The 13,604-nt window shown below is 42.6% G+C and overlaps 1 protein-coding gene across 3 annotated transcripts in view; it reads right to left on the bottom strand.

Annotated features, from left to right (window-relative positions):
• The window catches only part of MRPS5 (mitochondrial ribosomal protein S5), a 91,724-nt gene that overhangs the window by 41,713 nt on the left and 36,407 nt on the right, over nt 1–13,604 (bottom strand). For all 3 annotated transcript variants that reach the window (XM_056567540.1, XM_056567542.1, XM_056567541.1), the window contains exons 3-4: nt 5,749–5,874; nt 4,980–5,213 (exon numbers count right to left, since the gene is read on the bottom strand). In XM_056567540.1, coding sequence (XP_056423515.1) covers nt 4,980–5,213; nt 5,749–5,874 — 360 coding nt within the window. The remainder of the gene's footprint in view (nt 1–4,979; nt 5,214–5,748; nt 5,875–13,604) is intronic.

Genomic DNA, 13,604 nt, shown 5'->3' with positions numbered 1-13,604 from the left:
TTGTCTTTTGCTCACCACCTTAGAACTTCACTTATCCATTCATCACGATCTACATTAATCCCTTACTCTACTCATCAAATCACTAAAATGGTTGTACAGAACCTGAAAAATAGGATTGTCCTCTCCTGAAAACCCTAGCACAACTGTCCACACTGTCCATGCACAGGCGTGGTTCTCTTTCTTAACCACCAAGATGCTGAAGTTGCTAGTGACTGTGGCATCTAGGGGGCTAAACAGTTATCTCCTACACAATAATGAGAAGAAAGTTAGTCGGCAACTCACCAGGTAATCTTCTTACTACTACTTTATTAAAATACTGGCCTTAACACATTCGGGGAGGACAACAATGCAGGGGAGTACAGCAAGGAGTTGGTTTGCTGTACCCCCCCCTGCATTGTTGTACTTCCCGAATGTGTTAAAGTGAATATTTTAATAAAGAAGAAGTAAGAAGATTACCTGGTGAGTTGCCGACTGACTTTCTTCTCATTATTGTGTTACTATGGACTCTAGTATGTATCCGAGCACCACCTATTACTTCTACTAGCAGTGTCTACTACTCCCTAATAATAGATCCTAAGCTGGTTTACTATTGCAGTGCTGAACTATTACTTCTTGTTCCCAGAGTTCTCTCCTATACCGGCCACTGTAGGCAGCTGAGCTTCTAAGTTCATACCATATGTTCCCAGTGTCACAATCTCTGGCTCTTTTTACCCACTAACTATCCCATTATTCTACCCAAACACTTACACATCCCTCTACCTAGTTATGTTCCCACTTTTAGAGCACATGCATCACCTGTCTTTTTATCCAGTTATCTAGCCTACAATATTCCTACAAAACTGTTGTATCTTTAAAATATAAAAGGATATGATTACTGTAAAATTATTAATTGTGCACCCCCCTTTAGCTACCAACCTTTTACCCTAAACTAAAGTCAAGGCATGAGCACAACTCACAGAACAGCAGTAAATGTTTTCTTGTTTTGACCTTTTATGGAAAGAAGAGTACAACATAAAGGCAAAAAGATCCAAGGGAAAAGAACTTGACAGATTGTTTTCTTATTATTCCGGACAGGTGAATTGGAAGTACATTACGGAGAGATTTGGATGACTGGTTGAAGGTCTTTGTCTCCCATATATATCATGATAATCTCTCTGGGTTCCTTTGGAGGACATATGTAAATACTTAAAGGGTCATTTCAGTTTCAGATAAATGTATTTAAATACACCAAAATAGGTAATCACTCCAAGATAGATAACTTACTAATATAGCCTTATCACAATCTGTCCTGGCTTTACCGTGCTTTTGTAAGATTCACCCCTGAAAAGAAGTGCTTTGATTTTTATTGTGGTGTTGTCTCAGCAGCTTCCCAGCTCCTCCCTCTATCTACACATCATCATCTGAGTCTCAAAGTGCTTGGCTGTATTTTGTCTAGAAGCTCCAGCCCTTTAAGTAATGTCACCACCTCTGACCAGTCCCTACAGCCTAAATCATCATCTCTCTGTTAGATACATATATATCTATATTGGGACATTTTGGGAAAAAGAGTTGTGTTTACAGCATGCTGTCGTGTGATTTACAATGCCACAGACAGAGGAGCAGACAGGGAATAACTACAGCAGGTGTTGCAACTTCACTGAGTGTACAGTAGTCTGCTGTTAAAAGAGATGTTCTGAAACAGTTCTGTGCTCTGTCAGGAGTGCTATGGGAAGGGAGAAGGCAGGGTTGGAGGACTGTGATGAAAAGCTGAAAGCTATGTATTCTTGGAACTGTAGTGCTTGCTGAACAACTGCGCAACAAGGAAGTACAGTACTAGCCCCTCATAACAAATACATTTATGGTGGAATCAGAACTGGGACCGACAGGTAAGAAATGCTATATGCTTCTACAGAATTATTATTATTATTATTTTTTTTTTTACTTAATGTCAGAGTACCCCTGACATTCACCCATTTATAGCAGTGTTAACAGTTGTAATAAACTGAGTAGGACTGAGACATTACAAAATTAGTAGGGCTGAAACAACTAATAGATTAATCTGCAATTATCAATTATGAAAATACTTGTAAATTTTTTTCACAATCTATTAATTGGTTGGTTGATTAGTGGGTCAGCCATTTCCAAAGTTCACATATACATAGCAATTTTTCCATATGTATACAGGGGTGTGGAAATAAAAATAAAAAAAATCTTGTCCAAGGGACTAAAACTGAGCACAATCTACTTGTCCTAGTACATGAAATAATTGCAACCAAAATGGTCTGTAAATAAGGTCTTTATTAATAGAAACTTAATAGGCAGACCAGTATGTCCCTCCATTAGGTGGATAGGGTCCTTGATAAGTAAGTCCGTCCCATTAAATAGGTAGTCCCCCCCCCTGGTATGTAAGTAAATAGGGCCCAAGATATATATGTCCCCCCAGTTGGTAAAAAGGTAGGGCTCCCAGACAGAGCCCCAGATAGAAATGACCCACATTAGGTAGAGCTTCCCCTGTAGGTAGGCAGGCCCCTAGATTGATATGACCCCCATCAGGTAGGGTTTCCATTTAAACAATGATACCCCCTAAGTCAGAGCTTTTCAAACTTTTAATGGTGATGCCCTTGCATAGTTTGGTGACACTTTACTGCATGCATTGCGTTGCACGTCAACAATGCACAACGTAGTACCACTATCAGCATTAGAAATGTGGCTTCTACCACCCTGTGACCGTTCATCCCCCCCATTATCACTCCCTGTGCCACATCTTTCCCCCCTCGATCCTCTCCTGTGCCATATCATTCCCCTGTGCCATTATATTCCCCCCTCTGATGCTCCCTGTGCCATTATATTCCCTCCCCTACCCCCTGTGCCATTATATTTCAGCCCCCCTCCCCCTGTGCCATTATATTTCAGCCCCCCTCCCCCTGTGCCATTATATTTCAGCCCCCCTCCCCCTGTGTCATTATATTTCAGCCCCCCTCCCCCCTGTGCCATTATATTTTAGCCCCCCTGTGCCATTATATTTCAGCCCCCCTTCCCCCTGTGCTATTATATTTCAGCCCCCCTTCCCCCTGTGCCATATTTCAACCCCTCTCCCCCTGTGCCATTATATTTCAGCCCCCCTCCCCCTGTGCCATTATATTTCAGCTCCCCTCCCCCCTGTGCCATTATATTTCAGCCCCCTCCCCCCTGTGCCATTATATTTTAGCCCCCCTGTGCCATTATATTTCAGCCCCCCCTTCCCCCTGTGCCATTATATTTCAGCCCCCTTTCCCCCTGTGCCATTATATTTCAGCCCCCCCTTCCCCCTGTGCCATTATATTTCAGCCCCCCTGTGCCATTATATTTCAGCCTCACCTCCCCCCTGTGCCATTATATTTCAGCCCCCCCCCCATGTGCCATAAAATTTCAGCCTCCTCCCCCCTGTGCAATTATATTTCAGCCCCCCTCCCCTCCTGTGCCACATCATTTACTCATTCACCAAACCCCCCTCCCTTCTGATCCCCTGCTATTACCTGTCCTCCATCCCATGTGCTCTCTGGCAGACTCAGGGGCTCCGCGGTTGTTTATGTTGCTGGACTGCATCCTCGGTCCGGACGGAGGTGCGCGCGATGAGTGACGTCTTCGCACGCGCCTACGCTGGGACGCCGGCACCCTGTGCGGCTCACTATAGGCAGTAGCATACAGCTGCAGTCTATAGAGATTTAGTGACGGGGCCCCGTTATATGTGAATTCCTCAGGTATTTAGCCATGCTTGCAGGGCAAAATGCCTGAAGAATTCACCTGCCCGGCACCCGGAACTGCATGTCCCGGGCATCGGGCGATACAATTTCCACATCCCTGGTATATAAGCAACTGTGGTTTTTGGCAGCCTCTTTAATGAAGAGAAAGCCCAACACACATGATATTCTGCTTCTTGCAGTTACTTTTTGCATCTATCGGGAGTTCCCGTTTGTCAGACTCCGTGAGATAGGCTGGACTCCCAGTAGTTGCAGAGAGAAGATGCAGGAAAGGGAAGATTATGTGTGCTGGTCCCATCTTCATTAAATAGGTTAGACAAATAGGATAGACAACCAGGGAATGTGCTTCCCCTCCTATCTGAAACAGGGAGGGGGTAAAGACCTTATAAGGAGGAAAAAATATCTGATATATCTAATAAGTCAATTAATAAAAAAAAAATAATCGACCAATTAATCAAAAAAAAATTATCGACCAACTACCGTAATTATAAAAATAATTGTTAGTTGCAGCCCTAAAAAATAATGAATGCTAACGTTGGACATTTTTTACACATCTGTCCAGTAAATAATTAAAGTGATGCGCAAAAATAGAGGACATTCGGATTTTGCTGAAGGTTGAATTTGAACAAAAACCATTTGGAGTTCTGCTTAGTACAGTTGTTGATGCCACCCTAGGCCTAGTCACTAGTTGTCTACAGGGAAAGCTATCAATTACTGTTTAGGACAATCCACTGGACTCCTAGTTGCATATAAATATAAATCTCAACAACGTGGGTAGAGATGAGCGAAGTTACAGTGATTCGATTCGTCACAAACTTCTCGGCTCGGCAGTTGCTGACTTTAGCCTGCATAAATTAATTCAGCTTTCAGGTGCTCCGGTGGGCTGGAAAAGGTGGATACAGTCCTAGGAGAGAGTCTCCAGCCCACCGGAGCACCTGAACTAATTTATGCAGGCTAAAGTCAGCAACCGCCGAGCTACGAGTTTCCTGACAAATCGAATCACTGTAACTTCACTCATCTCTAATTCTGGGGAAAGGAGGGAGAGGGATTTCATTGAGAATAAAATAAACATATTTCCCATGATATGAAAAATCTTCACTATGATCCCCAAAATTTGGCTTTAGTTTATGCAGCCCCCAAATTCAAGAGGATGCAAAATATAGAATATTTGGTAAATAACAAAGTTGTATTTTAACAATATATTTCTTTATTTTCTTATAACTGTGCAATATTTTTGCTCCATCAGAACATGAAGATTACCTCCATTAGGACCTGGATCTGGATGCCCAATACTGATTCCTCCCCAGCTTTGGCCAGTCCATCCTCTCTCTCTTTTTACTCTGGTCTTTCGTTTTTTCTCAAAGTCGTCTCTTTCTTGAAGTATTCTGGCTTGCATTGCTTCTAGCTGTTGTTGATCCCTCTTTGCTATGGCCTGTGCTTTTCCACTTGCTAAAATAGGGACATTTAACCCTGGCCAAAGATGTCCAGATTTACCTTAATACAAGAATAGGAAAAAAGCTTGGTTAAAAACAATATATATTACTGCTTAAGGGCCCATTCACACTGAGTAATTCAAGAGGAATTTACTAGAGTAATTTCTCTTTAATTCTCCACTCCAAATTAATGCACATCTCCTCTTCCAATTGACTTTAATGTTTTTTCCGCTGTCCTGTTCACACTGCGGAAATTCCTCTAGCGGAATTCAGATGCTGAATGCCTTTCCGCTTGAAGAAAGCAGAATCCAATGGAAGTCAACGGTAAAAAAAATTCTGCCCAACATTGTTTTCAAGCGGAATTCAGAAAAATAGAATTAAATATCCTCATCCTTCATTCCTCTTCATTTCCGCGTGTAAATTCCACTTGAATTCCGCTCGAATTCCGCTTGATTGATAAAATGACAGAAGTCAACAATTTCCTGACCGAAATTAATCATCGTGAATTCCTCTTGAATTCCTCAGTGTGAACATACCCTAAGAGGCCAAAATAAATTTAACTGAATGTTTTGAGTCTTATTTTTAAGAGGACTTACCATCTCCAATATGTTGTCCAATATTAAGATTTCTTTTAATTCTTTTCTTGGTTCTTTTACCTCTTCCCTTTCGAGCACCACCCCCAGTCTCCGCCAACACTCCTTTCCATAGTTCATTTGCGGTCACTGTAATATAAAAAAAAAAAAAAAAAATTAATAAATAAATAAAAAAATCTAAAAGTTAAGAAAATAGGACTATAGGTACAAGGTAGACTAGGACTTTTAATAAAATTTGATAAATATGCCAGTGTCCTCCCAAGTAGTAAGTATTATACACATGTGTAGGTTCTCTATCTCAGTGGTTTTTAAAGTCAATGATCTCTGCAAAGCCAAACAAACTGTTAGTGATTCTCTTAAAAAAAATTATAGATCCAAAAATATAGGCTTTTTTTCGCTAATCTTTCACTTTTTTTGTTAGATAAAAATACACAAAAAGATACAAAAACAATGCCCCCATTTCATCTAGGGTCAAGCCCGATGGCAGTCTACATAGGTACACAAATAGGTTAAACAATATCCAAGTACACAGACAATAGGGATCATATAAAATTATATGTGATCCAAAAGAACACAGGACATAGTTGGGATGACAAACTGAGATCCTTACACTGGCAAGGCATAGAATTCTACAAACGCCAATTTGCAGCCCGCCTTCTTCATCACCACCCTCCAGAAAACCAAGAATGCAGGCTAGAGGAGACATAGGAATTGTGAAACTATAGACCAACTTGAAAAACTGGATGAAACTGTTTCAGAATTGTTCAAGAAAAGGGCACTCCCAAATCATATGTATTAGATGGGCAGCAGGATGCACACAGCCAGGGCAAAACCAAATCTGGGTGAACCCCAATTATAAAGAAGTAGGGTGTTCTGTAGACCTGATATACCGTAATAAGAATAATTGAGCTAAACTATGAGATTCAGTCCCACTTCTCCTTAACAACCAAAGGTTAGGCTTGATAAGAAGACAGAAGATAATCATGTTAAAGAGATAACACCTGTAGTAGACTTATGTGTCAGTAGATCATCCACAACAGTAGAAGAACAGAGACATGTCACGGGACCTAGACTAAATGTCAACTGCATGCAGAAGTTGTAGGCATCTGTAGTCTTCCTAAAAATTGGAAACTTGTTTTTAGTACTGTACCTCTATAAAATTGAGATAAATAAATAATTCCCATCATAAACCAACAAAAAAACTACTTGGGAAACCTACACAATTCAGGAAGGTTAGGATTATTTCAGACAGAAAAATAATAATGGCAAGTAAGAGTTTTACATTTCAGCCAAGCGTAGGGGGGGGGGGGGGGTCAAATCAGGAGGCCTAGTTTGAGCAGCGATTTTCTAAGTAAATAGGGGAACAGTATAGGTCTAAAACATCTGAAGGAATGCAAGTCTGCTTAAAAAGAAGAATAAACCACTATAAAAATTACTGTATATTTAATTTGTTTAACTAATATCTGGCACAAGTAAACAAGTTATGATCTTTTTGCCACTTCACGTTCCTCTTTGGCTTACATAAGAGAGGTGGGATACACAGCTTAAATGGTCTATTTTTTTCAAACAAAGATCGATGCACACAGCATGGCTCCCCATCTACCGTATATACTCGAGTATAAGCCGACCCAAATATAAGCCAGGCCTCTAATTTTATTGACTCGACTATTTTATTGACTCGACTATAAGCCTAGGGTGGGAAATACATCATCCCCCATGTCATCATCCAGACCCCCGTCATTAACACCCCCTCATCATCACCCTGTCATTTTCACCCCGTTATCATTCCTCGCCCCCTTCATCATCATCACCACCTGTCAATCCTCAGTGGTCTTCAACCTGCGGACCTCCAGATGTTGCAAAACTACAACCCCCTGCATGCCCGGACAGCCATCGGCTGTCCAGGCATGCTGGGAGTTGTAGTTTTGAAACATCTGGAGATCCGCAGGTTGAAGACCACTGCGGAATTCGTCATCATCCAGACCCCCCCCCCCTTTAGTTTTCTACTCACCTCCCCTCAGTGGGAAGGAAGGGTGAGCTGATCCGGGCCATCTATGCTGCAGGGACCGTCCGGTGGGGAGGGTTAGTCGTTCCGGGCTGTCCATTTTCACCGGGAGGCCCTCTTCTCTGCACCTGGCCCGGCCCCAGACTAGTGACGTTGCCTTGACGACGACGCACAGGGACATTCATGCGCAGGTACGTCTGCTGTGCACGGACGTCCCTGTGCGTCCTCATCAAAGTGACGTCAGTAGTCCGGGGCCGGGCCAGGAGCAGAGAAGAGGGCCTCCCGGTGAAAATGGACAGCCCAGAACGACTAACCCTCCCCACCGGACGGTCCCTGCAGCATAGATGGCCCGGACCAGCTCACCCTTCCTTCCCACCGAGGGGAGGCGAGTAGAAAACTAAAGGCGGGGTCTGGATGATGATGAAGGCCGCAGTGGTCTTCAACCTGCGGACCTCCAAATGTTTCAAAACTACAACTCCCAGCATGCCCGGACAGCCGATGGCTGTCCGGGCATGCTGGGAGTTGTAGTTTTGCAACATCTGGAGGTCCGCAGGTTGAAGACCACTGAGAAGAGATTGACAGGTGGAGAGTTCACTCGAGTATAAGCTGAGGGGGGCGTTTTCAGCACGAAAAATCGTGCTTAAAAACTCGGCTTATACTCGAGTATATACGGTAATTCATACTCCACAGCATGGCTACCTATCTCATTCCTAATCATACAACAAGGCTTTCCATTTCAATCCTGGTCCACAGAATGGCTTCTTCCTTGTCCCCAGCATGGATACCCATCTCATCCGTGGTCCTATGAACTTTTAACTCCAATGTGTGGTCTTATCAAAGGGGGTTTCCACTGATGGATTGAAAAGGTGGTATTTGCTTGGACAAGGGGACAGTTTGCTTAAAGAGGGTAGCTTTTGATGGAGAAAAAAAAACAGTCACAGGAGATAAAAAGCAGTGTAGATGAGAGATGGTCTTCTCAAAGGAGTGGGCTTCTTAGGAGTTTTAGTGTGTGTCTATATATATATATATATATATATATATATATATATATATACACACACACACATATATGCTAAATGATATTTGTAGAGAAAAAAATATCTTATATGCAAGATCACATCCCAAAATGGCCATCAGGTTTGTTAAAAGAAACCAATTTTCTCAAGGTTAAAGAAAACAAAGAGTGAGGTTTCGATGATACATTAAAATTGGGTACAGACTGTAGAAATCAAAAGTGACAAGAAGCAATAATAACAGATGTAGGGCCCCGTGTCAGACTCAACTCTTAAGGAATCCATTATTTTCTGTATGTATGCTATTATACAACAAATCACAATCACAGCTGTAGATGTACATTTCCTAGCAGGGGCAGAAATTAGATGTGACCTGTGTGTTTTGGGTCTTTTTTATTTCAAATCCATCTCATGCCTTTCTAAAAAAGGGGCATTAAATGGGCACTGTCAGATCCCAAAACATTTTAGATGTGATGAAAATTAAAGACCTTTTCTAATATGGTTGTTTCAAATTTTTTGAATATTTAATTAGGAAAACAGCTCCTGAAAATCCCAACACTAGGGGTCCCCATACCTACTGGGACACTAAACAGTCCTGCAGCAGCATCAGGCTTGTCCATGAGTCATGGCACGTGGCTTTGCGAAACAGCTCATCAGCGGTGGTGCTGGGTGTCAGTGGGAAACCCCATTTAACTGTTACTACATAGTATAGTTTAGTATCACCTGTCATGTAAAGAAGTTTGTGATCTGCAACATTTTTGGGACTACTGACATAACCTTTATTAAAAAAAAGAAAAAACATATTACATCCTAGCTGAAGAATGGAAATTCAATCATTAAGTGTACTACTGCTCAATGATTTTTATGAAGATGGCAACTTTATAAACTGACAGGAAGAATAAAATATTTATCTCTCTTATCCTTGATAAGTCACTTTGATGGTATAACATTCACATTGATCTTTCAAAGGTTTTCAATCTTACATCTTACCTTGAAATATACTGCCTATGGTTTTCAAACACGTGCTCACAAGCTACCTGCTTCCTTTAAAGTGTCTGCAAACATCTATTTTGCCATGAACTTAAAATGGATCTTCATGGGGCAGTAAGGCCGTGTTCACACAGCAAAAAATGTACGGAATGTCCACCCAGAAAACCCAGGCGGACATTCCACACATTTGATTTATCCAGTGGGCGCTTGGACCACTCAGAAGTGCGCCGTCTCATAGACAAGTCTATTCTTTCTGCAGAAGCCGGAATCAGGATTTCCACAGCAGAAATACGTGCCGGGGAAATTCCACCGTGTGAACAATGCAGCAGGATCTCATTGAAATCAACGAGACTCTGCTACAGCGGAATGTCTGTGCAGAATATTTTGGCGGAATTCCGCATAGACTATCTACCGTGTAAACTTACCCTTAAAAGGTATAAAGTGCCCTGCCCCTGTCATTTAAAATACATGCTTCACTCCCCAGCTCGCAGCCATCTCCATCCTATGGCCCAAAGACTAATAATGAAACCACAGGTTAAAAAGTGCTGCAAGCCAGGGAGTTAAGCACATCCTTCTCCCCGCACTTTTGCCTGATCAGTAAGGGTCTCAGCACGGAGACCCCAACTCATCAAAACTTTTGACATCTCTCTTTTCAGAAATGACAGGGACACTTTAAGAGACACGCAAACCAAACTCTACTAGAACAGAGCACACTGGCTGGCAAAATTCTTCTACCCCCTTGGACTTGGTGCGGACCTACAATACCACAACCTTTGTTCTCTTAAGTATTCAGAAAAACATTTCTTGTTTAAAGGCACTTTTACAAAGGCCAACGACTGCACAATAACAAGCACCGATCAATGAGATCAGTGTGCGCTTAATAGGCCTTCAGGCAGCTCAATCAATTAGAGGCCGGGCTGCATGAACAATTGCTGGATTATTGATGCAGCCCTTTAAATTTCAGTGTTGGTCACTTATCCCCCGTTTATACATAGCGATGTGCGGCCAAGAGCACTAACTTTAATGCCTGTACAACAGGTCTAATCAGACGATGAACAGGCGGTTTCTCATTCGCCGGCTGATCCTTTTACACGGGCAGATAAACGGGAATGAGAGTTCCTATAAATGTACATTCAGATGATAATTCTTTGTGTAAAGAGGCCTTAAATGGGCACTGTCAGATACAAAAACTGTTTATATGTTGTACATCTTGGCAAAACATAAACCTTTCTAATATACTTCATAAAAACTTTTAAATTTCCTTTTTATAGAAATCATGGCTTATAAAATCATGGCTTTCTCCAAGCTAAAGCACAGGCATTGACAAAGTCCAGTAAGTGAGAATGGGCTAGCACTGTCTGATAGGACAGGAGAGAGAACAGAGGAGTGCTATCAGACAGGAGAGAGCACAGAGGAGTGCTATCAGACAGGAGAGAGCACAGAGGAGTACTATCAGACAGGAGAGAGCACAGAGGAGTGCTATCAGACAGGAGAGAGCACAGAGGAGTGCTATCAGACAGGAGAGAGCACAGAGGAGTGCTATCAGACAGGAGAGAGCACAGAGGAGTGCTATCAGACAAGAGAGAGAGCACAGAGGAGTGCTATCAGACAGGAGAGAGCACAGAGGAGTGCTAACAGACAGGAGAGAGCACAGAGGAGTGCTAACAGACAGGAGAGAGCACAGAGGAGTGCTAACAGACAGGAGAGAGCACAGAGGAGTGCTGTCAGCTGTGTTCCATTTTATATGGGATGGCAAAAGCCATTGCTTCCTATGTCGGTTATGATGGCTGCTCGGTCTATGGGGGGCTGGCTGTACCCGGTGTGATGAAATATTATTGGGCTGTTCACTTGCACCACCTAGCTGCTTGGTCTTCTTATTCCTACAGAAGGTGGATGGAGCTTGAAAAACTGTGGCTGGCTCGTGTTCACCCCAATACCTTGCTATGGAGCTCTTCCTCCTCATTTTCTACTGTTTGTTCACTTCTTGGCCCAATGTCTTTTACACGCTAAGTTTTCTCTCGTGCCTCTCCGCTACAGTCCTTCCTTTATCATCCTGACTATCCTTCTGGTCTTTCCTCCGGAATGATGCGTGAATGGGGTCCCGGGGACTCTTTTCCTGGGCAGATGTGGTTGACTCTATCTCTAGAACTCTCCCTTTCTTTTGATCTGCTTGCTTCACGTAGGGGCCTCCCTCCCTCTGAGCGACTCCACTACATGCAGCTTAGACACTTTATGACTACTAAACTCGGATCACTGACTGTATCCTTGCCTACTTGTTTTGAACAGTTGTGTCGTGGTGGTTCTCAGACGAAGGGACTCCTCGCCAATATATATATTCTATACTTCTTTCCTCCTCCGTAGGCACTTCCCCTTCTCATTGATACATGTCTCACTGGGAGGAGGCCTTGAATACTACTTTCACTCTTGCCCAATGGCGGATTATCTGGGAAAGGGCCTAAAAAACCTTTATTTGTACTGCCTACAAAGAGACGCAGTACAAAATGTTGATGGGATGGTATCATACTCTGGAATTGTTAAATAAGCTGAACCCTAACATTCCTCCTCAATGCTGGCGCTGTGGCATGAGTCTTGGTAGTGTCTTTCATATCTTCTGGACCTGCCCGCTTATTGAGGACTTTTGGAGAATGGTGGCACGCCTTCTAGCTACAGTCCTGGGTACACCTATTCCTCTTAATCCTATGACCTACCTCCTCCATCTATCCTGCCCTGGTATACCAAAGAAACCTTTTAAACTCTTCACGCACATAGTCCTTGCTGCTAAAACTCTTACAGCTAAGTCCTGGAAGCAATCCCTTCCTCCCTCGGAATCCAACCTGTTGGCTTGTATACGTGAAATACGATCTCTTGATTCGCTTATCGCCATAACACTACACCATTACTTCTTGCTGTGTGGGAGCCTTGGGACCGGTTCACGTATCAACAACCTCCGTAATATTTTCTTTTAACTAACTTCCTGCTTTCCTTTCTATTTTTCTTCTTTTTTCTTGGTCGCCTTGTTGTTTGTCTTCTTTGTTGTGTGTCTTGTCGAGTCTTTGTCCTTTGTTTTCTGTTTGATACCCACGGGTTTGTTGTTCCCACCCCTTTTTTCTTTATTTTGGTTGGCTTTATGCTACTTTAAGTGAACATACTAACTGCATTGCAGGTTGTCACTCATCCCCCAGATTATGCTGGACAGTCCCTAGGCCCTTTCTTTTTTTTGCTGACAGGTATTGGATCTCAAGGGCTTAGTGATGACCTGCTCTGACTTGCAATGTTTGATCTCAGTCTATATTGTTATTTATGCGACTGTGCTTCTGATTTAGGCCATAGGGCCTTATGTTATGAGTTTGACTTCTTTGTTTTTTTGTAAAGTTACAAAATCTTTCAATAAAAATTTTGTTTAAAAAAAAAAAAAGGGGGGGGGGGGAAGGGATCCAAATGAAACTACCAACTATGGACCACCGTGGAGTGAGTCGATAATTTAACTTTCCTTCTGGTTTCTATGCTATTCAGTCCCCATCCTGAGTTCAAGTGTTTTATTCTTCCCAAGGGTAGCGTTTATGGCCTTCACACACTGTTACAATGTTCACCTTAAAGAGAAATCTTACCCCTTTATCATTTAGTATGTCAACATTAAGGGATTAAATGGCCTTGGCCTGGACAGGAGTTCTCGCTAATCTTGGCCATTGGTGTAAGAAGCTGCCCATCAAACACTTCCATGCATTTACAAGGGATAGCACAGGCATAGATTTTGCCCTATTCATTTGCACTGACCCATATCTGCATGCTTTCTGCATCAGTGCATGGCGCCAAGGGGTTATATCACATTAGAGGAAAGTGTTTTGCAGAAC

This window comes from Hyla sarda, chromosome 3 (genome assembly GCF_029499605.1).
Source record: "Hyla sarda isolate aHylSar1 chromosome 3, aHylSar1.hap1, whole genome shotgun sequence".
Classification (NCBI taxonomy): domain Eukaryota; kingdom Metazoa; phylum Chordata; class Amphibia; order Anura; family Hylidae; genus Hyla; species Hyla sarda.
This window is presented reverse-complemented; position numbering and strand designations above follow the sequence as displayed.